This window comes from Saccostrea echinata, unplaced genomic scaffold (genome assembly GCF_033153115.1).
Source record: "Saccostrea echinata isolate AGI-Se365-2 ecotype Australia unplaced genomic scaffold, CSIRO_AGI_Sech_v1 ptg000002l, whole genome shotgun sequence".
Classification (NCBI taxonomy): Eukaryota; Metazoa; Mollusca; class Bivalvia; order Ostreida; family Ostreidae; genus Saccostrea; species Saccostrea echinata.
The window spans coordinates 9,202,073-9,227,589 of NW_026889751.1; the positions used below are offsets into that span (position 1 = coordinate 9,202,073).

General features: G+C 35.2%; 1 protein-coding gene across 3 annotated transcripts in view; it reads right to left on the reverse strand.

The window, feature by feature from the left end:
• Window positions 1-25,517, reverse strand: part of LOC133171892 (gonadotropin-releasing hormone receptor-like) — a 57,161-nt gene that overhangs the window by 23,052 nt on the left and 8,592 nt on the right. For all 3 annotated transcript variants that reach the window (XM_061306697.1, XM_061306704.1, XM_061306691.1), the window contains exon 2: window positions 2,121-2,325. In XM_061306697.1, the coding sequence (XP_061162681.1) occupies window positions 2,121-2,325 (205 nt within the window). The remainder of the gene's footprint in view (window positions 1-2,120; window positions 2,326-25,517) is intronic.

Here is a 25,517-nt window from a genome sequence, read left to right on the forward strand (position 1 = left end):
AAACCACAGCAATATCGTTCAAAGGAATTAAAATTCGGTGCACAGATTTATTTATATTGATGTACATAATTAGTTTACTTGTGTGCAATGTTTTGGACTATAACTGTAGAATGAGTAGCAATTGAAGAATTTCACATTTTATTCTTTTTGTAGTCAATCCTGGCAAAATATTGAAAACCGATCTACAGCAGTAATACATGTATCATTGTGTATTCTTCTTGTACCAATAGTTTTATTAAAATCAGACCAATACCGAAGGAGTAGCGTTTTTTTTTTTAGTCAACAGATTATTCTAGTAGTATTGGCAACACAGTTTAATGAAATTGATATACCGATATATATAAACGTATACATCATGATCTCGTCTACTTGTGAATCTATTTTTAGTTTAAATTAAAATCAGACCAAATATGTAGGAAGAGTACTATAGTAGCAATTACAGATGAATAGCAGTTTGACAGACAGCTAGTCAGAAGTCGTCTAGTCTCTGGCTAGTAGAGCTAAAACTCATGTTTTCTTGACAGAAATGTACATTTCAGAAGAGGTAAAGGAATCTTTAAATCATCAAAGATGGACCGGCATTGGTCATCCTAAGTTTACCCATAAGCAATAAAATGCCATGAAAGCAAAAATTTAGCTATGAAAGGTCAAAGGAATCCAATTTAACTTGTATCATAGGTATAGAAATCAATGGCATACCATTAATAATGAGAACCGTCGATCAGTTATCAAATATTTAATTAAGAAAATATTCATTTCCTTACAAATTAACGGGGGTACATTTGGTGCGATCGCATCCTCCTTAAAAAAAGAACAATTGATCATGTTAGAGCACATGTTAAAAACAAAATTGGATGAATGGATTGTTATATAATTTTGGATTTATTTTGGTGGTAAATGATGCATACTGTATAGGTTATCAATTCTACTGGTTGTAACGTTTTTCTTTCCTCTGACACGATCACAGTTTGATGAATGCGTGGAATTGGTGTAAAAAGAAAAATAATTTCAAACCACTTATATTGGATCCGCGGCACTATTCAAATAGCGTGACTGGTTTGACGATAAATGCCGAATAAATTCCCTGTTTGGTTTCCCGGTAAATGGTGTCGTACTACATGTATCCACAAAGTTGTTATACCAATTCAAAACTGACTAGTATCAACCAAAATTGTTCTTTCCGAAGGGTTATTTAAGGAGTGTTTTTAAGTTTTGTGTGAGTTATTGGTGTGTAAATCACACAGACTTCTCACGTAGGCATATTTCATGAACCGCGCTAGCGCTTCATGAAAAATATGCCTACTTGCAAGTCTGTGTGATTTACAAACCAATAATTCACACTAAACTTAAAAACATTCCTTATATTTACATTTTACAAGTTTAAAAGCACCAGTAATATACCCAATATTTGAATTTCTCGCTGCTCTATGTCGTTACATTTTTATTTACGTCTCTGTAGCCTCACTGTGACGTCATTTTAGCGCGAGTTTCACCTTGTATATTTCTACGCGTGAGTATACACAAAAATGACTTTCAAATCGATTGCACAGTTGGTCTAGTAGAAAAACACAGCAAATGTAAATATTTATAAAACATCACCGCAAAAGTTATTGAGTCAGTGCATTAATTATGTCGACGAAATAAATATTATTCCGTATCTAAAGGAAGTCCGACAGTTACTAGAATAAATAAAATTAAAAAAAGGAAAACTTGGGTTACTCAAAATGTTGATAAAATCAGGTGACAAGTATCCGGGGTAATATTAGTTACGCAAGGGTAATCAACACCCACAAACCTTGTGTTTTATCTAGATTTGGCTAATTCAAAGGCTATTTAACGATAATAGTCATTATCTGCAGATTTGGTTAAGACAAATAAACTTCATTGTTCATCTGTTTAATGTAATGTTGCTACAATGCATTGTTTATTTAATATGTGAAATGCATCAGCATACACCAAAATGATACACCTTTATGAATAAAAAGTTCTGGCTGAGAACAGAGACTACCCTTCTTTGCCCCTCGTTCGCAACACCTATCCAGAAACTTGGCTACGACCCTGGAAATGTACTTCAAGCCATACACAGAAAAATATGCATAACATTTAAAAAAAAATCTTACCTCCAAACTCTTTGGACTTTCGGGAAATTGTGAAGAGGATAAGACCGTAGGCTATTATCATTAAAGTCAGAGGCAGAAAAAACTGGATGAGCATACAGAAGATGTTGTAGAGTTTCTTGTAGGCTGGACTGGGATACCCCAGAATGTCTACACACTGGTAAAAGTCTTCTTTAAAAGGGCCTCTGTGAACGCTAAACAGCAAAGCCTTAACAAAAATAAATAATGAATGGTATCATTGCCAAAAAAAAAAAACCCAACAACAAACAAACAAACATTGACAGGCTGTACGACTTATAGTATTACACAGTCCAGTTTTCAACTGCTGAGAGAATAATCGCATATTTCCTAAATTACTCATACTGTCATTTTCCGTTTTAGATTGAAAAACCACCAAAAAGATAGCTGGTTATTTTATATCTCATAAAGAATTTTTGTACATTACATCGACATAACTGGTACTCTGTGTCTCAAGTTCCAGATGAAGCTTTGTATTCACCCGACTAGGACTAAGACTAAGTATTTGATGGACGTAAGAGGTGTTAGCAATTTGTTTAAAGTGAAAAAGTGAAAATTTACCGGTGATTGCTCATTATATTTTTTAATGAATGAAACTAAGGCGCAGCCTAAAAAAGCATCAATATTTTTTTATTACATTGAAAAAATAATTAAAAATTTTCTAAGTATTTCTCTACTGAAAAGTATGGATGCATTATTTGTCCATTTTTTCTACACTGGCTATAGGTCAAGATCATGACACACCCAAAGGTCATAAACAATCTTTGTGTGAAGTGGAAACTCCCAACATCCCAACATTATTTTCCATAAGAAAGATACATACGGACCGGACACGAATTATGAACTTTTTCTGTCTGTGACCTTGAACTTGCACAAATGACCTTGGGTCAAGGTCTTGACACATTCTCAGGTCATAAGCAATCTTTGTGTAAAATGAGAACTCACCAAGTTCATCCACAAGAAAGATATGGACCGGACACAAATTATGAACTTTTTCTTTCAGTGACCTTGAACTTGCACAAATGACCTTGGGTCATGTTCATGTCACACCCTCAGGTCATGAACAATCTTTGTGTAAAGTAGTAGATTCATATGTTCTACCGTAAGAAAGATACTGAACGGACACATTTGCACAGACAGGCAGACAGAAAGGATGATTCCTATATATCCCCCAAAACTTCGTTTGCGGGGGTATAAATATGCTTAATTAAATTTAAAACGTATGTACTGGGTGGAAGTAAACATAAAATTTAAAACGTTATCATACTGTAATTTTTTCACAGTTTATTCATAATTTACACCCTGAAGAAACGTTATAAATGTCCAGTGCAGGTCTAAATTTGCAGCCCTAATGGGCATTTGATGGCGTCCGAACATGAGTGAAATACATCATGTACATATATTCCTGATGAGACGTGAAGCCAACAAACAATCAACCACCCAACCAAGAATTTAATCTGAATAAAATCCATATAAAGATCTTTGAGGTTTGGTTGGTTTAATCTTGTTTTTAGTTCATCCATTTTCTTCCAATTATGTTTTTTACTGCACAAAAATATACAACTAATTGTCCTCTCAGATAAATAATTTGCTAAATCCGATACGTCTTTGTGATCACATGATACTGTTCACTGTGTAACGAGAAAAAAAGTGTATGGATGATTTTCTTGCGGAATTGGTGTACATGTATCGATATTTTTTTCCCTGTGACTATTCTTAAAACAATGCTACCTGTGAAAGCAGGACTATATAAAGCTTTGAAATAAGTCAAATTACATGGCTCTGTCTGAACACAATGCTTAAATTTATGGAACAATATTTCATAGTAGGAGATTGGTCTCAAACTGTCAATTCTTTGAGAGGAGGAACTAATCTCAGACAGTCCTCGATCATTTTTTTTTTAACGAATCTCAGACCTACATGTATTTGTACGGTCCTCGGTTAATTCACAAATTCACATAATGGGTACATGTAGTTGTCGGCCTTTTGAAGTCAATTGCAAAACATACGTGCACATTTGACAGAAAGAGTATCAAAGTAATTCAGTTAAAGGGGGAAAAACAAATGAACAATTTTAGAACGATCGATGCCGACAGTTAAATTAAAAATTCAATCATACCAACCCATTTTTATGCCCCCGTAATCGAAATATCGGATGCATATAGCTTTTGTTCTGTCCGTCTGTCCATTAATCTGTTTGTCCACAAAAACTTGAACCTTGCCCATAAACATTTGGATGGTTGGAGCTAGGATTTTCATATTAAACATTATTCCTTGTGACGAGACCTTTCTTTAGATACCAACATATTTGACCTTGGACATACTTTTGCAAATTTTTACCAAAATTTAACCTTGCCCATTACATTTACACGATTGGTGCTAGGGCTTTTATATTTCACATGTGTATTCCACTTGACCAGAGCTTACCTTGGGTACCAACGATTTCGACCTTGATGTTTGACCTACTTCTGAAAACTTTAACTTTGCCAATAACTTTTGAACGGTTGGTGCTAGGACTTTTATATTTCACATGTGTATTCCACGTGACCAGGCCTTTCTTTGGGTACGAACAATTTTTTACCTTTGACTTTGACCTAGGAGTTTGACTTACTTCTGAAAAACTTTAACCTTGGCCATTCTTTTCTGCGTGGTTGGTGTTAGGGATTTTACAGGTGTATTCTTGTGACAAGACCTTTCTTTGGGAACCAATATTTTTTAACTGTTGACCTTGGCGTTTGATTTACATTTGAAAACGTTTACCTTGACCTTGAACTGCCAAAGAGGGTCATCAGTATTTCACAAACACATCTTTAATATTAAATTTATGTCGGTATACCTTTAAGTTTAATCAATACAAAAACCTGTTTTATGCAAATTACAGACGTAAATGATGAACAAGTTGAATTATTTGAAGATAAATTACTCTATGGTACTAAACGAATTAATCTTACACTAGTGTATTCTAGAATTATAACCTCCTGCAGGGGTATTTTAGTGAAATCACAGTAGCAGTTATTTTATTCTTGGATAATCGGATTACACCAGATATCTTCGCCAATTCAAATCCTAATTTGTAACCATAAATACAATATATCGTGTACGATGAAAAATCGCGACTTCCATTCACACACCTGTCATCTTAGGAACTTGTCTTCTTGTCCCCTGGCAAAAAAAATCAAATACATGTTCATCATCGTTCTATTAATGGATTTCACTAGAGACGTGTCGTATGCCAGCATCCTCTAAACTTACAGCACTCCGAGGCACTATTAATTCGTTCATCGTGATAGAATAGATCTTTTCCTTGTCAATCTTGCCTAATGCGTTAATCAATATTCTGGGGGTTAAAGTTGTCCATCTGCTCATTTTTACTTACAATTCGCCATGACAGTATCTTGTCAGTTGACTTCATGTATGGCTTTTTGTCTTTCTCTCTGTTTTTTAGATTAGGGTTCGCGGAACGGAGAACCCCCATCGATTTACAAGGAATATGAAACGTGCTTTAGCGGTTCGAAATAAGGATGGAAAAAAATGTTGTTAATGATTATTTCCATATTAAGTTAATTGGAAGAATACAGCAGTTTGCTCTTTCCAGTTGTCCTACGAAATGGATCTCAGATAAAAATGCACTCTTTTTAAAGAATGTAGTGGACACCATTGTGATTGATAAAACATCATATACAATTATGCTAGTGATAGGTTCTTTACTTAAAGAGAAGCAGGTTTTTCTATATACTTTTGTTTATGTAACTTTCTAAATAACGCAACTAGGTCATACATACAGGAAAAAAATTGGAGAGAAAAAAATGAAATTTTATAGTCTATAACTACACTATTTGACATAATATCGAAATGAATGATACGGAAATTCTTCATAAGTAGGTGGCCGATCACGGTAACCTAGTGGTAAGGCGTTCGTTTCATGATCAGGAGGTCCGGGTTTGATTCTCGTTCGCCGTGCCGCGTCAAACCTAGGACGCAAACATAGGAGGTGACTGTTCCTTCGCCAAGCGTCTGGCTGGTCTTTTGAATGAGACCTTAAAAACCGAGGTCCACGGTCAGGTAGGCGTTGGCAAGATAAAAGAACCCTCGCTGCCCAACGGTCCTTAGTGTCGAGTACAGGTCTAAATTTCAAGACCTTCACCGGTATATATGAGTAAATAATTCTCGAATGGGACGTCAAACACCATTCAATCAATCAATCAGTCAGAATTAGGTGATTTAAAGTTTACACATGACATTGTACAATAGTTTTTAAGATTTTAATATGACAAGATTAAATCTGTCTGAACGGAGAGTACGGTTATTTCCAGCAGGGGTATATATTATTAAGCACACATCATTCCAGAGTACTTTGCAGGTAATTTGCGTCATTTATAATGTTAAATGTATGAAAGATATAGTTTGTATTTTATGATAAATTACTACCTGGTGTAAAGTAAAATAAAAATCAAACTAAAAATCCCATATATGTGCGCAAAATATTTTTCTTCGCTTCTGAAGAGAAAGATATTATAGTCCTTGTTATTTTGAATCAGAAAAAGTTTGTTCGTTAATAATCAAGAATTAATTTGTACTTGAATGGTAAGAGGAAAGTTACATGGTTCGTGAGGTTTTCAACATCCATGTACATTTCTATATCATCTATGCAAAAATATTGAGATGGTGTAACTACAATGTATCAACCAGATTTTCACACTTCCCGATATTTCTTTTACAATGAAATATGAAGATTACGAACAGTATTCAAAGGAATACAACATCCTACATGGACTTCTCTTCCTATCGCTTGCTGGTTGAAGACACTAATAAAAGTACTGACATATTGAAATACTGAACTGAAACGGGCTAATTTGATACTGCAAATGTATATAGATACCATGTTCCTCTCAACCGGTCAAAAGCATGAAATCAAAAAGATGGCACAACTGTAGCAGAAAGAAAAGCAGAAACAGAACACAATAATCTCCCCGATGATAATAGAATCACATCTGACTATTGGACAGGCTAACAAAGCAAGTCTGTTTTAATTTCTGGCGAGACATTTTATTTCCGAAAACTGCCAGACAGACCTCCCTCTCAGAAACAAACGTTAATTTCTTCATATCATGCTCTAGTAAACCTTATCAAAATACAATGTCAGTTCGTTATATTCACGGATCCTTTCCAATTGAAACATGTATCGTATACACTGTGTATGGCACATATATTCATCAAAGTACCAATAGAGCACTGAAAGTGAGGGCCAAATCAATTGTGCATTTTAATTAAAGATTGTATTTTATTTGAAAGATCATTAATGTCACCACAGAATTTCTATTGGGTGAACAGAGGGAAAGAGGAACCTAAATTTATCACACGGAATGATTGTATAAAGTGATTAATATATTCCTAAATTGTACATTTAGATTTTGACAAAATTTTGTGATTTCAAATTTTCTAAAAGTTCTTAAGAGTTTTTGAGAATCAACATTTGATTTACAACAATTATTTTAATATGTTGAAGCAGAGTAAGCGTACTCTGAAGTTTCTCTTTCACAGCAGTTAATTTTTAATTTTTGAGGACTAAAGATAGGACATGATGGAACATTTACTCAACCCTACAAATGCATCTTTGTAAGGATTTTTATGAGATTTTGGAATCCAGTAGAGGTACGGTTACACAGTTCACTTCCATTGACCTGGATGTTACAAGTACTTAATACTGAAACGTGATTTTGAAGAATATCCTCCTTTACAAGGAAACTGTGCAGTTGGACCGTTTGATGTGAACAAACAGATAACTGAACTTTACAAAGACTAATATGTTCTTACAAAATTTGAGAGCTGGAACCATGATTTCTATATTGTTCAAGTGCGTTTTTTTTAATTCTTTTATAATTTCTACTGACCACTATAGAAAACCGAGAGATAGGTGATACAGAAGGATCATTTATGTTCGGTGTTTCAACAACGATGCTGTAATATCGCGAAAAACAACGATATCGATGCAACGAAATTATTTTAGAAAGCATATTACATGTATTATTTTTCGGGACTTCTTTAACAAAACTAACAATTACAAAATGACTTCTTTGGAGTTACGAAATATTTATCTACATTGTACAAATGTATAATGATTAGAAAAGTGTTAAAAAACCAGAACATGATTACTACGTGCGCCCAGTCTGCATGTCCTTGACGATTTTCTGCTTGAGAAATTGACGTGTAATTAGATTATTAGAAGAAATTGGTTGTGTGTTTGGGAAAGATAAAACTCCGACAATAAAAGGGGCTGTGCAATTGTTTAACAACATCTCTAATAGAATATAATTCATGCGTAACTCAAACTACATGTAGAGGTACTGTGAGCACTGAGCCCACAAAATGAGACCCCTGCTCCATTTTTTGCTATGGGAAACCCCAGTTAGCTGTCCGATCAGAACATTAAATAGGAGGTGCACAATGGCATTATGTAATAAAGATTCTGTGAAAGTTTCAATTTTATTCAGTGGTATAGGATTTTCAGATAAGAGATGGGCACCTCAAAATGGTACGAAAGTACAGACGTACGCATGATTATGAACACCCCCTTTTACGATACTTGAGCGGTGGGTATATAATGATAAATTGGTGTATTAGCAAATCTATTTTGAGGACTCTTTCTTTAACATATCACATAACCAAAAAAAAAGGGGGGGGATATCACATAGTGCTTGTGGGCGGGAGACATAAAAAGATGTGTATTGCTTTATTTAAAGCATTGGCAAAACAGTTAATACATATAGCGACTGCCTGTAATACTTGCAATAAGTAGCGTGCTAGTCGTCTACAAATTAGGTGCAAGTTATTTGGTTTATAAACATCGTCAAAGAAGACTAAATTGAAAGATAATAAATGCTAATCTTCATTCAGATTTATTGAGTGTAGCACTTGATGACAGTAAATAAAACCAAATACTAAATCTTTTGAAGGCACGCGTTATTGGCGTTTCAAAAGAAACAAATTTCCAAATTGCATGAGGAGTATAGAATGTTTAGAATTGCTGTTCTTGGTTAATATATAATTCATGTGTCCAAGCAGTTGAGAATGGTATCTAGTTTTATGACAGAGTCTAGATACAGAGGTCATTGTTCAAGAACTCAACGGCCATGATGCTGTTCAAAGAGTAAACAGTTCAGTTAATCAGATTCAAGAAACATTAATCTTATGGATATCAATAATATATGTATTTACAAACAGATACATATCAAATGTTATTAAATATATTATATAAAAATAAACCACAAATGATAATTTTGTTGCATTATCTTAATTCTTTTACATTTTGTGAATTTAGTAATTCTACCGATTTGAAGACATTAATGACTTGGTCTTTTTGGAGTCGGAACTTTATTTTTTTCGTGTCATATATTGTGGGCATCTTAGAACAAAATGAAATTCATCCTCTATATCCCCCAATTCAGAAATATTGCATCTTTTGTTATTTCTTCAAAATTTTCATCTTTTTTGTTCAGTCATCCAATTATGTGCGATACTCTCAATCTAATATTTGGTATTCTACGCGATATTTCAAATGAACAAGATGTTTGTGAATGAGGCATTTTTGTGATTAACATAAACTGACAAAATATTTAGGACATATACATGTATGCATCACCCATTTTCTGATATATAAAATCCATTCTGTTACTATTAATACAATTATACAGATCTGCTAATCTCATCGTATGGAACTCATTTGTAAATTGAAAATCCATATATCGTTTTTTTTTATCCTATCTTGAAGACACGACTTAACATACATTTATCATTATTTCTACGTTTTAACCAGTATCTGGAAGAAATTTACGAAGTTCACAATATACATGTACAATATTATTATGTACTCCAAGCTAAAGTACTCTTTTGCAGCATTTTTTCTTGGTTTTCTTCAACTGCAAAGCTCAGCACACAAAGAAAAATACGCCTTAAACATGTCTATCTATGCTTTAAAATTCAAATATTTCATTTTGGTAATGATACTATACGTACTTCATTTCTCGGGGATACAAAAAAATCTATGCTTTGAAGAAATTAACATTAATAAACAGCATACCAAGGTAATTAAGTTCATTAACCATTTCAATAGTATTCCTAGCTCACGTCTAATCTTCTTTGTTTCTAATTCGTCCATTACATCTAAAATGCATTTATTTATGGATATACATGTAGCACTTAAACATGTGGAATTCAATTAAACAATGCTAACGTATATGAATGCATTTATATTCATTGATACGTATAAGATATAATAATTTTCTCATCAAATAAAAGAAATAAACAAATAAAATTCATTCGAGAATCTCATTTTAAAATCAACTTGTTATCGATACATGTAGTAACATAGTAATAGTGAGTGCTCTTGCAGTGGATTAGAAAAGAAACTGATGTTAGGCGAATTCAATAATTGATTATAATTCAGTCCTTGTCTGTGCCAGGTCTGTAACGAATTCATTGCACCTATATAGCTAAGATCCGTTCATCATGAAAATACACGATAATGTTCAAATGTGTAGTTGACAGAAGAACCTAACTGGTATTTCATGAAACCACAGCAATTCTCTTTAAAATATCAAAACATATATGAAATCTATTCTATCATGATAGTTTTTACAAGAATACATAAAGTATAAGGTCATCTGCCTCGGATGGTTTCAGTTACTGTCGCTTACAGGAAAATGTTGAGACAGCCAAAACGAAAGAAAAGGAACTACCAAAATTCAAAAAAAAAAAAAAATATTGAAAAATCATATAAACTAATTAATAAAAAAATATTTCAAATTCAACACGCTTAATTTTTTTTCTTGAAGATTGGAAGCCAAGTGCCATTGCTTCAGTATGTACTTGTACATGTATATGAAATTGAACTAGAATTCTTCAAAGCTGTAAATAGATAAATTTTACAGAGTTTCCTACATTTACAACTTCAATACCTGAAAATCTATAGAACATCTTACACCACTAAAAACCTTCATTGAAGAAAGGATCAAATCCAATCGCATCGCTTTATGGTCTGTTACCAGTTAGCAATCACGATACAAGATTTTTGACATCTTTCCTTAAGTAAAAAATAAAGTAAGTCAATCATTGTATGAAGTAAGAGAGAACTACAATTGTCAGAAGACTTCCTTTTTCTCGGTTAACAAGCGCACAAGTCTTTGATATGAAGCATTGTCCCTCAAACATTTTTCATTTTTGACATATACTCGCGATCGTCCGTTGAAACACAACAGACACAAACAACAACAAAAAAAAACAATATTAACGAGATTGAAGAATTATGTCCCATATGCAGGAACTAGGCAAAAGATTTTGCATACGAAATTTACAGTACATCAATGTTTTTATTTACACGAGACTTTTGACAATAACAAAGTTCGTTTAGTCATTTTTGTGGTATTCAAATGATAAACATTTAGTCATTTTTCTGTTTTTTTTCCTGCAAACTGGCAGATAAAAGTAAAGGAATCTCGAGAATATTTGCTTCCATGGTATATATACATGTCTACAATATATTCAATTATGAAATCCCTCTAAAGAAAACTAATTTTAAAACAAGACTGATGTGCAGGATTGGAACGCCGATTACTAATAAAACCGGAAGTTGATATAAAAATGAAATGTGAAGATAACAAACAATGATCATTTTCAATAGTCCATTTAAAATATAAGGAGCCTGAAGCTGGGTTTTTATTTTTTTTCCTTCTGTGATTTTACTGTATTAATGCTAATTATGTATATTTTAAAGTTTAAACACCACAAGACTATCATATATCTATATTGGGATGCTAGAATACATTGCAACAATGTATTTGATGCTGCAATGAAAATCTTATTTGTTTTAATTTCCAAAATGTTAATTGTTTACAGTAAAACACATTCGGATACCTTAGATGAACTCTTCTTCATTTCTTTTTTTATGACAGTGATCGATGATTTCTTTCAATGACCTTACAGTATATATTTTATGCCTAATTAGACCAGATTATCTTGATATCGAGTATACATTAAATAGTTCATACTTAGTTTGATTGGATCTAGCATTACGTAGTAATTGACGACGTTTTTTACATTACAGAAGTTCTTGGTCGTTCGCAGCTGCGTCTAATCATGACGGCTTGTTATTTTTAAGAATGTTGCCCCCTTTTAATTTGATATCTTGATGAATTGATCAAAGACAAGCACAGTAAATTTCTTTCTTGGATTTGTTTCTGTAATGAGCTCACAAATTATCTACAAATTTTACATCAAAGCTATGATTTATGTCATCCGTTACAAAGTGAATAGCATTGTAAACATCATGAAGAATTATTAAAGACACCATCCTATATGTATTTGTAAAATGTTAATATCTACTTCAGTTATCGACATTTCTGCCTAAATAGCAATAAACACGAATTTTTTTTTCGACTTTTCTCTTTTTTAGAGTGCTTTTTTTTAAATTGTGGTTTACTTGCTTAAGCCCAGAGGTCAAGTGAGTTTATGCAATCATTCAACGTCCGTCATCATCATTTAAGTATTGATATGGGATATGTTTTCTAGTTCACTGTCACTATAAATAGAAGAGAGGTATGGTATGCAGTTATTGTCAAATACTCTAGCCATGTCTATATAGTAGCTACTTAATAGCAAGTTTCATTCAAATATGCGCATCTTCGTTGGAGTTACTGGCCCTGGAACTTCAGATATTTTTTTTTCAAAAATATTTCTTATGAACTTACCTGGAAGATTTTTCTTAGCGTGTTTGTAACACTACTGGGTTTGTCCTCTACAAACGATACAATTTTTTAATCTAACTCTCTGAATAACCAAGACAGTGTAATGATATTATACGAATTTGTATATGTACGAATGAACCGAGTGATGTACGAATTACTTATGTTTTGTGTCGTTGATAAACGTTTCATATTAACATACACGTGGTGTGAATCCGCATGATTGAGGAACCCAGATTAAAACATATCAGAAAACGATACATAGTGTCAGAAGTGGCGGATAAGTCCACCTTCACAAGTAAGACACGGCTATCATGGAGTTATGCGGCATTCCCCCACTGACCATGGACTGGTCTAGTTCGAATTTGCCCGAAGCCTGGAAAAAAGTTTGAACAACATGTGAAACTAATTTTCGCAGGCCCATTGAAAGAAAAGGATGAAGAGGAACAAGTCTCATACCTTCTGTTGTGGATTGGTGAGAAGGGTCGTGATATTTATAATACATTTCCAGTATTTTCGAACGATGATTTGAAAAAACTGCAACCACACTTCGATAGATTTCTCAGGTACGTCCAACCCAAGTTAAACCCAATTTTCGCCAGATACAAGTTTAACAATGAAGTACAGGGACAAAACACGTTTGATCAGTTTGTAACGAAATTGAAACTTTTGGCCAGAGACTGTAATTTTAAAGACACTGATGAAATGATTAGAGACAGAGTTGTGTTGGGTATTCAATCAGAGAAAATTCGGGAAAAGCTGATTACTGTTGGCGAGGAACAAACACTAGATAAAGCTGTAAAGATAGCTCAGGCATACGAGTACTCTCAGGAACAGCTTAAACTCATGGGACAGCAGTCAGCACATGTGCAAGCAGTGTCCAAGTCCACAACCAATGCATACTCATCTACAGAGAAGAGCGGAAGGAGACCACCCGTCCAGACAAAGACTCGACCCAATCCGACAAAGACCTTTGCCACCCCGACAAAGTTTTCATCTACAACAACGAAGACGAAGCCATGCGGCAAGTGCGGAAAGCGACATGGATCTCAAGATACTTGTCCGGCGCAAGGTCAGAGTTGCAACAACTGCCACGAGTGGAACCACTTCGCCAGTGTTTATCGTTCGCGATCAGTAAATGACATTAACCATGCGAATTCTAGTAACTGTCTGCAGAAGTCCAGTGAAATGAACAATGTTAATTGTAGCTGCAATAATGTAGCCCTCTCCGATTTTTTTTAAATCTGATATTTTTAGGAGAGGGCTACAATTCCACTGCATCTCCGTAATGGTGCAAATCTATTTTTTAGATACGGGCGACTGCAGGCAAAATAAATTGTTTTTGCATTCAACTTACTTCCAGTGAGACGGAATTTTTATTCACCGTCAACATCATAGCCCTTTATACGCGAAAACTAAGTAAAATAAATCTGCGTGTTTACCAGTCGTTCTCCTCAGCAGCCATGACAGTTCTCGCGTGATGAACTGAGACTTGCGCTTGAAATAAATAGAATCACTTGATAAAGTAAATGTCAGTGTTGATAAATGTTTGTGTTGAATGATATCACTAAACATCGATAAATAAAAGCATTCCATGTGATATTTTTTTCATAAACAGTTATATTTATGCTTAAAATAAGGGAAATTCCCGAATTCTCATTGGTTGTCCGAAAATAAAATCGATTAAGGTCAGTAAACATGGCGGATAAATTCAAGTTGTGATGTTGACATACACGAAAAATAACCGACATACGGATTGTTCTGTATATTTTTGGATCAATTCATGTCTTGCATAACTACATTTTATGAGTTCAAGAAAGATATGTTAATAAAATACCCACTTACTGATAATTTGAGCTGAAATCTGTGCGGTAGTGAATCACTCCCGCACTTGCACCATTACGGAGATCCTAAGGAGTTGTAGCCCCCCCCCCCCCCCCCGCAAAAAAAATCGGAGAGGGCTACATTATTGCAGCTATGTTAATTGCACTAGTGATTCTTCACAGAGATCTTCTGACATCAATTATGATAGTGTATTTGACAATGATGTTCATGAGTCAGATTCGGACTTTAATCTTGACAATGTTGATAGCAATGTTGAGCATGATCAAGCATTTATTAACATTAAGCTAGGCCCAAAACACAAAGAGGTTAAGTTCAAAGTAGATACAGGGTCTCAGGTCAATATTCTGCCCGATTCTTTGTACAGTGACTTAGCCCCCTATCACACATTAAGCAAATCTAAGATCGAGCTTTTCTGGTCACTTTTTGTTCGGCGTCCGTCTGTCTGTCTGTAAACTTTTTACATTTTCGACTTATTTTCAAGAACCACTGGCCAATTTCAACCAAACTTGCCACAAAGTATTCTTGGGTAAAGGGGATTCAAGTTTGTTCAAATGAAGGGCCACGTCCTCATCAAGGGGAGATGATAAAGAATTAGTGAAAAATTAATAGCATCTTTTAAACATCTTCTCAAGAACCACAAGGCCAGGAAAGATGAAATTCATGTGGAAGCATCCTCAGGTAGTGTAGATTCAAGTTTGTTCAAATCATAACCCCCAGGGGTAGGGCGGGGCCAAAATGGAGGATCAAAGTTTTACACAGAAACATATAGAAAAAATCTTAAAAAATCTTTTTCTCGAGAACAACAAAGCCATCATGAGTCATATTTATATGGAAGCATCCTCAGGTAGAGTAGATTCAAGTTTGTTCAAATCATGACCCCCGGGGGTAGGGCGGGCCCACAATGGAGGATCAAAGTTTTACATAGAAATATATAGGAAAAATCTTTAAAAATCTTCTCAAGAACAGCAAAGCCATGATGAGTCATATTTATATGGAAGCATCCTCAGGTAGTGTAGATTCAAGTTTGTTCAAATCATGACCCCCGGGGGTAGGGCAGGGCCACAATGCAGGATCAAAGTTTTACATAGAAATATATAGGAAAAACCTTCAAAAATCTTCTCAAGAACAGCAAAGCCATGAGTCATATTTATATGGAAGCATCCTCAGGTAGTGTAGATTCGGAGCTACGCTTTTGCAGGATGGCAAACCAGTTGCATTTGCTTCAAAGTCACTTACGCCAGCAGAAATCAAGTACCCGCAAATAGAGAAAGAGATGTTGTCTATCCTATTTGGCTGCGAGAAATTTCACCAGTACCTGTATGGTAGGGAAGTCAAGGTCCATACAGACCATAAACCTCTAGTTGCCATTCACACAAAGCCACTCGCACAGGCCCCAGCAAGGTTACAAAGGATGCTTTTGCAACTGCAGGCCTATGATCTGAAGTTGACGCACATCCCAGGCAAAGACATACCAATTGCGGATACCCTTTCACGCAAGTTTCTGCCAGATACTTACCCACAGCTAACAGCAGGCATGGATCTACATGTACACAGAGTGATGTCTAGTACTCGGATGAGTGATAGAAGATTAGAGGAAGTCAGATTAGCAACCCAAGCTGACCCACAGATGAAGATACTTATAAACATAATACATGATGGTTGGCCCGAAAAACGCAAAAATGTCCATCCCAAGCACTAGAATATTGGAACCATAGGGATGAGTTGACAGAGATAGATGGCATTATATTTAAGGGTCACAAGATAATCATACCAAGAGACTTAAGACGCCAGATGATGGAAGCTGTACATAGCGGCCACATGGGTGTGGAAAAATGCTTGAGGAGAGCTAGAGACATTATATTTTGACCCAGGATGTCAGCAGACATCACAAACATGGTTCTGGAGTGTGGAGTTTCTTAGAGAGGAGGAACTCAAACCCCAAGGAGCCACTGATCAGTTTTGATATTCCAGACTATCCATGGGATGCCATAGCTACAGATTTGTTCACATCGAACAACCAGGAGTACCTGTTAGTGGTTGATTACTACAGTAGATACTTTGAAATAGAGAAACTACACAAGACAACCAGTCAAACTGTTATAGAGAAAATGAAGGAGATGTTTAGTAGGCTTGGTATACCACGAAAAGTTGTATCGGATAATGGTCCACAATACGCAAGCCAGGTTTTTTCCATATTTGCTTTGGAGTATGACTTTAACAATGTCACTTCCAGTCCAAACTATCCACAATCCAATGGATTGGCGGAGAAGACAGTACAGATTGCTAAAAGAATCCTGGATAAGAGCAAGGCAGATGGGAAAGATTATAACCTAGGACTACTAGAATACAGGACAACACCTTTGAACTTTGGCTACTCACCCGCCCAACTATTAATGTGTAGGAAGTTGAGGTCCATACTTCCAGTCGTTTGGGATGAACTAAAACCAAAGGTGCCAGTCAGGGTTAGGGAATTGATGGAAGCAGAGAGAGAGAGAGACAGAAAGAATACTTCGATCGCAGTGCTAAGCCTCTACCACCCCTTTCAGTAGGAGACAGTATAAGGTACCAAGAAGGGAAACTATGGAAGCAAGGAATAGTCACCAAAGAAGAGGGAGACAGATCATATACAGTAAAAAGCACAGAAGGAGCACTGTACCGGAGAAACAGACGACACCTGATCCATTCAAAAGAAAAATTTGAGCCAGATACCTCAGACTCCAATATCGTCAGTTTCACAGAACCTTCTACTTCGCCCCCTAGTCCAGCTAGTCCTAATTCTGTTAAACCAATCTCAGAGCCAGCTACTGAGGCTAAGCATGAATCCCCTGCTACATGTAACCCCACTCCTTATATTACTCTTTGTGGTAGAGTTGTGAAACCCAAAGTAATTGTATCTGTGTAAATGTTTAAATGAGAAAATGATTCTGTTCAATCAAACAAATGTCTTTACAGATATTTTTACATTTTTTATTAGCATACTTGTTTTACTCAAAAGAAGGGAGATGTAATGATATTATAGGAATGTGTATATGTACGAATGAACTGAGTGATGTACGAATTACTTATGTTTTGTGTCGTTGAATAAACGTTTCATGTTAATATACACGTGTTGTGAATCCGCATGATTGAGGAACCCACAATTGATTAAAACATATCAGAAAACGATACAGACAGATGTTTGTATAAATATTGTAAACAAAATTTTCGCCCCGTTTTATTTTCGCTCAAGATACAAATGTGCGAATTTAAGACAAGGCGAATTCAATGAACACAGTATATTAATTTCTTAAACAGAATTGTGACTGGGCGAATTTAAAACGGGACAAATTGTTTGCAGGTGTGAAAGGGCGAATTAACAAGGGACGAAAATAACCCTGTATACAGTAGAATATAAGGGTAACGTAGTTTTTTTTTTCGTTAATAACTCAGAAATAAAAGCAAATAGGCAAAATCTAGCAGGATGGAAAGATTGAACAACTTGGCAAACTTCATGAGAATCTGTGCACCCATGTGGGAATTTGGGCCTCTGAAATGTCAAACTCCTCTGATTCTTGTATTTTTTGATAATTGAAAACTAATGGGAGTTAAATATATGTTAAGTGTCAACATGGAATAGTAAGGTTTACTTGTCTACCAAATTTCATAAATTAAAATATTTTATCCCAAATGCTTGAGTTATAGCCCCTAAAATACAAATTTTTATATTATGTTTTTTTTGCTGAGTTATACAAGATAGATGAAAAGTGTGTTTAAAAAATGGTCCATTAGACAAAAATATGTTCTATACATGTATAATTATATATATTATCCATTTCGGAATAATTGCCGCTGAACTGTAAAAGTTTTGTTATTCTTGGTTCATAGTCCAGAAAAGTTTAGTCCAATCCACGTTTTGAAAAAGATGTTTCCCTTTGCAGGGTCAAGCAAAAGGGAAAACAGCAGTGTTTCAGAATCTCTTCTTTACACTACTAAACATTTGGACACATTGTAAGAAATTCACAGTGATTAATTTTTTTTCAGTCACGGCTACCCCATTACCGGGGCAATTCAATGACCATTTTTATGTCAAAGTTACAAACGTTAAAGTTTCAAAGACCAGTGTGGGAATTCTGTGCCCCCCCCCCCCCCCCCAAGACGGCAGCCAAGGGACATAACTTTTGAAAAGTGTGGATTCAACTATTGGATTTTTTTGATTGGCTACAACCAGGTGAGCAAATCTGGCTCCTGGAAGCCTTTTTTCTTGTTTATTTTTGATTTGTTTGTTTAATGTCGACAGAAGTCAAGAAAGAAAGCGTAAAATGTAAATAATCCTTTCATGTAGAAATTAAGACTAATACTGAATAATTTATTCATATTACATAAACTTGAAAACATGTTTTCAACAACTCAAAAAAGTCATATTCTAAACCCCGATCCATCATATTACATAAGCCCGAAGTTGATTTTATCACTTAGATTCAACTTTGCACTTAGAAACCTTTGGCTCAATAAAAAGTTACCTGTAATTTGTTGATAATAGCGATTTCACAAGACAGAACTGATCATTTGTGAAGTAACACCATCATCATGTATGATGATGTTGTTGCTTCACAGAATCCAATTACCTCAATTTTTTTGTCAGGCGATTATCACACAATGTTTCCAGAAGTGGAAAATTGCAGCTTACCTTTGATCATTTTTACAAATGCACGTAACGTTACACAATATTTGTTTGAAACTTCCCTGCTTCATATGAGATATTTATTGCAGCAAACTTTTCTATCTACACACTTTTATAGCCCGATTATAAATAGGGAATCTAATTAAAATTAGATGTTCCGAATCCGCTACTGCTTCTCAAACCATTCGGGGTCACGTTAGAGTGTCCTTTCGATCACCCAATGAAATCGCCGTCGCCGAAATCTTGCCTTATCGTTCGGATGCGTTTCTTTTTTTACTGCCAAACCTAAACGCCCGAGGGGTTTCGTAGTAAACAAAATATGCATGGTAAAGACCGTGCTATATATATGAATGTGACGTGCGGGATAAATAGTACTTTGTGCATTTTCGTTTGCGTTATTCAGGTAAGAATGTCAGATTGGCGGACTATACGTTCAATTTATACCAAAATTACTTTAATTCAACGTAAAACAGTCTACTGAGCATCAGTAATGTATAGATGTTGCCGTGGAACTAATTTTAGAATTGTATACAGAAGGTTGAATCTGATTGGCCAAAGTTTTTATGTTTATTCGTAATCGAAAGGTCGCTCTGACGTGACCCCGAATGGGATGTTGTTAGATGTTTGAGAAGCGGTAGCGGATTCGGAACATCTAATTTTAATTAGATTGATAAACAGGAAAACTAGTAACCTAAGACCGATGTGAGTGTATATATATATGTTCATGTAAACAGTTTTAGAATTTGCAGAATTTATAGTCGTTGTATATTTATTGCGATTTGTGCACTATCTTATGGTAATTAGTTTCTTTGAATTTTTATGCCCCTGGATCGAAAGATCCCGGGGGTATATTGTTTTTGTCCTGTCTGTCTGTTTGTCTGTTTGTCCGTTTGTCTGTTTGTCTGTCTGTCTGTTGTCAACTTTAACCTTGCCCATAACTTTTGATTGGTTGGAAGTATGACTTTCATATTTCACATGTGTATTTCTTGTGACAAGACCTTTCTTTGGGTACCATCATATTTGACCTTTTGACCTTGACCTTGGAGTTTGACCCACTTTTGCAAAATTTTATGAGACGTTAACCTTGGCCATAACTTCTGAACAGTTGGAGCTTGGGGTTTCAAACTTCACATGTGTATTCTTTGTGACAAGGCCTTCTTTTGGATACCAACAACTTTGACCTTGACCTTGGACTTTGACCTACTTTTGAAAAACTTTAACCTTGGCCATAACTTTTGAATGGTTGATGTTAGGGCTTTCATACTTCACATATGTAATCCTTGTGACAAGACCTTCCTTTGGATACCAACCACTTTGACCCTTTGACCTTGACCTAGGAGTTTGACCTACTTTTGAAAAACTTTAACCTTGGCCATAACTTTTGAATGGTTGGTGCTAAAGCTTTCATACTTCACATATGTAATCTTTGTGACAAGATCTTCCTTTGGATACCAACCACTTTGACCTTGACCTTGACGTTTGACTTTTATTTAAAAAACTTTAACCTTCACCATAACTTTTGAACAGTTGTATCTAGGTCTTTCAAATTTCACAGGTGTTTTCCTCGAGACAAGATCTTTCTTTGGGTATCAACATTTTTTATCTTTTGGCCTGGATTTTGACTTGCATTTGAGAAACTTTAACCTTCGACATAAGCTGCCATACGGGGGCATCAGTGTTTCACAAACACATCTTGTTTAATGGTATTTTTAGCTCACCTGAGCCGAAGGCTCAAGTGAGCTTTTCTGATCACATTTCATCCGTCTGTCTGTCTGTAAACTTTTCACATTTTTCGACTTCTCCAGAACCACTGGGCCAATTTAAACCAAACTTGCCACAGAGCATCCTTGGGTAAAGAGGATTCAAGTTTGTTCAAATGAAGGGCCACACCCTCTTTCAAGGGGAGATAATTAAGAATTAGTGAAAATTTGGTGGTATCATTTAAAAATCTTCTTCTCAAGAACCACTGGGCTGTAAAAGTTGAAACTTATGTGAGACCTTCATTACATAGTGTAGATTCAAGTTTGTTCAAATCATGACCCCCTGGGGTAGGGTGGGGTCACAATGGGGATCAAAGTTTCACATAGGAATATATAGAAATAAATCTTTAAAAATCTTCTTCTCAAGAACAACGAAGCCACTATTAGTCATATTGATACGGAATCATCCTCAGGTAGTTTAGATTCAAATCTGTTCAAATCATGACCTCCAGGGGTAGGATTGGGCCACAATGGGGGATCAAAGTTTTACATAGGAATATATAGGAAAAAATCTTTTAAAATCTTCTTCTCAAGAACAACAAACCCACAATTAGTCATATTGTTATGGAATCATCCTCAGATAGTGCAGATTCAAGTTTGTTCAAATCATGACCCCCGGGGGTAGGGTGGGGCCACAATGGCGAATCAAAGTTTTACATAGGAATATACAGGAAAAAATCTTGAAAAATCTTCTTCTCAAGAACAACAAACCCACAATAAGTCATATTGATATGGAATCATCCTTAGGTAGTGCAGATTCAAGTTTGTTCAAATCATGACCCCTGGGGGTAGGGTGGGGCCATAATGGGGGATCAAAGTTTTACATAGAAATATGTAGGAAAAATCTTGAAATTGTTTTTTTCTCAAAAACAGCAAAGCCACAATTAGTCATATTGATATGGAATCATCCTCAGGTAGTGTAGATTCAAGTTTGTACAAACAATGACTCTCGGGGGGTAGGGTGGGGCCACAATGGGGGATCAAAATTTTACATACGAATTTAAAGAAAAAATCTTGAAAAATCTTCTTCTCAAGAACAACAAACCCACAATTAGTCATATTGTTATGGAATCATCCTCAGGTAGTGCAGATTCAAGTTTGTTCAAATCATGACCCCCGGGGGTAGGGTGGGGCCACAATGGGGGATCAAAGTTTTACATACGAATTTATAGAAAAAAATCTTTAAAAAATCTTTTTCTCAAGAACAACAAAGCTACAATTAGTCATATTGATATGGAATCATCCTCAGGTAGTGTAGATTAAAGTGTGTACAAATCATGACCCCCAGGGGTAGGGTGAGACCACAATGGGGGATCAAAGTTTTACAGAGAAATATATAGAAAAAAATCTTGAAAAATTTTCTCAAGAACAACAAAGTCACAATTAGTCATATTGATTTGGATTCATCTTCAGGTAGTGCAGATTCAAGTTTGTATCAAATCATGACCCCTGGGGATAGGGTGGGGCCACAATGGGCGATCAAATTTTTACATAGGAATATACAGAAAAAAAACTTGAAAAATCTTATTCTCAAGAACAGCAAAGCCTTGTTAAGTCATATTGATATGGAAGCATTCTCAGGTAGTGTATATTCAAGTTTGTTCAAATCATGACCCCTGGGGGTAGGAAGGGGCCATAATGGGGGATCATAGTTTTACATAGGAATATATAGGGAAAAAAACTTGAAAAATCTTCTCAGGAACAGCAAAGCCATGTTTTGTCATATTGATATGGAAGCATCCTCAGGTAGTGTAGATTCAAGTTTGTTCAAATCATAACCCCCAGGGGTAGGGTGTGGCCACAATTGTGGGATCAAATTTTTACATAAGAATATATAGGAAAAAATCTTTTCAACAACAGAAAAGCCATGTTTAGTCATATTGATATGGAAGCATCCTCAGGTAATGTAGATTCAAGTTTGTTCAAATGATGGGGGGGGGGGGTAGGGAGGATCCACAAGGGGGGATCAAATTTTTAACAAGGGAATATATAGGAAAAAATCTTTAAAAATCTTCTGCTCAAGAACAGCAAAGCCCTTTGTTATATTGATATGGAAGCATCCTCAGGTAGTTCAAAATCCAAGCCCCCCCCCCCTTAAACTTTTCAATACTGAAGTGATTTGTGCTTTTCCCTAGCCAGTGTGTTCAGGTGAGCGATATGGCCCATGGGCCTCTTGTTATAATAAAGCTTCTCATTGGAATCAAACCATATTGGTTGAAGCCTATTTTCTGTATTGGTTATTACCGTGTCAGTCCATCAATTAGTTTCTCATAAAGTTTCTTTATCATAAAGTTTTATTTAAAATAGAAACTTTATCTCAGAAAAACGATGATGTGTCAGATAATGCCTTTTATCACATGTTTACTGCTTTATACAGTGGATATAGCTCATAGGATATCGTTTTCATATCCACGGTTATGACGTCACAATGGTTTTTGCGTGAATTTGATCAAGTCAAATATTGTGGATTTACTTATATAAAACTGTGTAAAACATGAAATAATTTTGTGTAAAACATGTGATAAAAATAATCTCCTATGGTTTTTGGTTGGATATGATTTTTTTTATCCAACTCGTTGTGTGTTTTTATCCCCTCGCCAAGGCTCGGGGATAAAAACATGCAACGAGTTGGATAAAAAATCTTATCCAACTAAAAAACATGGGAGATCCTATATTTCTTTCTATTTTATTTCAGTAATTGCCAATTTGAACATTTCAGATGTTACCGCATCACATCATTATTTTCATACCAAGCTGTTAAACCTTCATCGACGTCTGAATTGTTTGTTTTGTGAAGTTTCCTTCTTTATTGTATAAAGGTAAACCTTTATGTGGATCCATGACGTACATGTGAACAGTGTAGCTCTCATAAAAACTAGTACTGCCGCTATGGACCAAAACATGTTTCGATCCCAAAACTTTTATCACAATCATTGATTTCATGAATGACCATATATTTCCACATGTGAATATTAAATAATTAATTGCGATACCTTCTTGATTTTACGTCAAATACGTGAGATTCTTATCTATCCAATTTCAAGACTTGGTGCAATTCTGGTAACCCGCAAAATTAGATTGGTACAATCTAGAGCATAAAAAATACAACTTATCTTTAATATCGCGAGCATCAAATATATAAGGTGAAGAAAATGGTGTAAATAGTGTATCTTTGTGGCTTATCACTACAATTAAATTGACGAAAATTTCTTAGAATAAGATTTTCTTGAAGTATGTGCATATTGAAAACCCTATTTCTTACCCCATATGATCTGATAATGCTGTGAAGTTATGCGATTTCCCAACTTTATTAAAATAGAAAAATACTCTTATACTGTAGAACCCCAATCACATCATCAAATATGTAGAAAAACTAGTACTATTCCCGTGATTATTGTTTGGAATCAATACATGAGGAAAAATTGTACAGTATGTTGGCGTTTCATTTATCATCTTTTGATGTGTGCTGAATGCGATGATAAATACATTGTTCTCTTGTCTGAATTCAGATAAAAGAAACCTCAAACGGCTAAGTGGCATTGCTGTAAGCCCAACGTACAATTAAACCTGTAATTCGACCGTTATTCAAGGTTTCTTTTATGCCATTTTTCCTCTGACATGTCGCTATGCTTATATCTGTGAGGAATTTAGACTGATCTCTCCCTTAAAGTCCTTGCGTTCACCTTATTCAAACACTTCCTCAATTTTTTCCAGTTGCTTTTCTGCGGTCTGAAAGAACTATTGCGGTAGTAATTGCAGAATGACATAATATTCCATAATGGAGTGACGGACACAAACTTCTTCATTAAGCTTTTAGTAAAATCAGTAAGAAGAAATTAAAAAGACGCACAATAATTTACATTATATATAGCCTTTGTTTTTTGGAAAATCAATCCATCAATTGACATCTTTAAAAGGTGAACGTAAGATCGAGGATCGGTTGGTTGGTAAAAGATTTTGCAAACAAGGCTAATGCACGATTAAAAAAAAACAAGAAGTCCGTTCAGATTCCTCGATAACAATGAAAATTTGCAATTCGTTTATTTTTACTGTCCAAATGTGAAGAACATCAAAATATATATGACAACGTTTTGTCATCTACCAGACCATACATTTGCATATTTTACAGGAAAAAAATATAGTAACTATATCAGAGCATGAGATAAATTGGGACAATATATCCTAAAACCTCAGTCATTTCCAAAAACAACCGACGGTTTTAGAGGCAAAAATAGGAATCTACGGGCGACAGTCGGCAGTTCATCGGGCGTTGTCTTGACCGATTTTGACCTCTTTTTTCGTCGGCCGACCAGTTTTGTGTCCGTCGGGCCAAGTTATATTTTTTTCTGCGTTAGTGGACGATTCCTTCATTTGAAGCAGT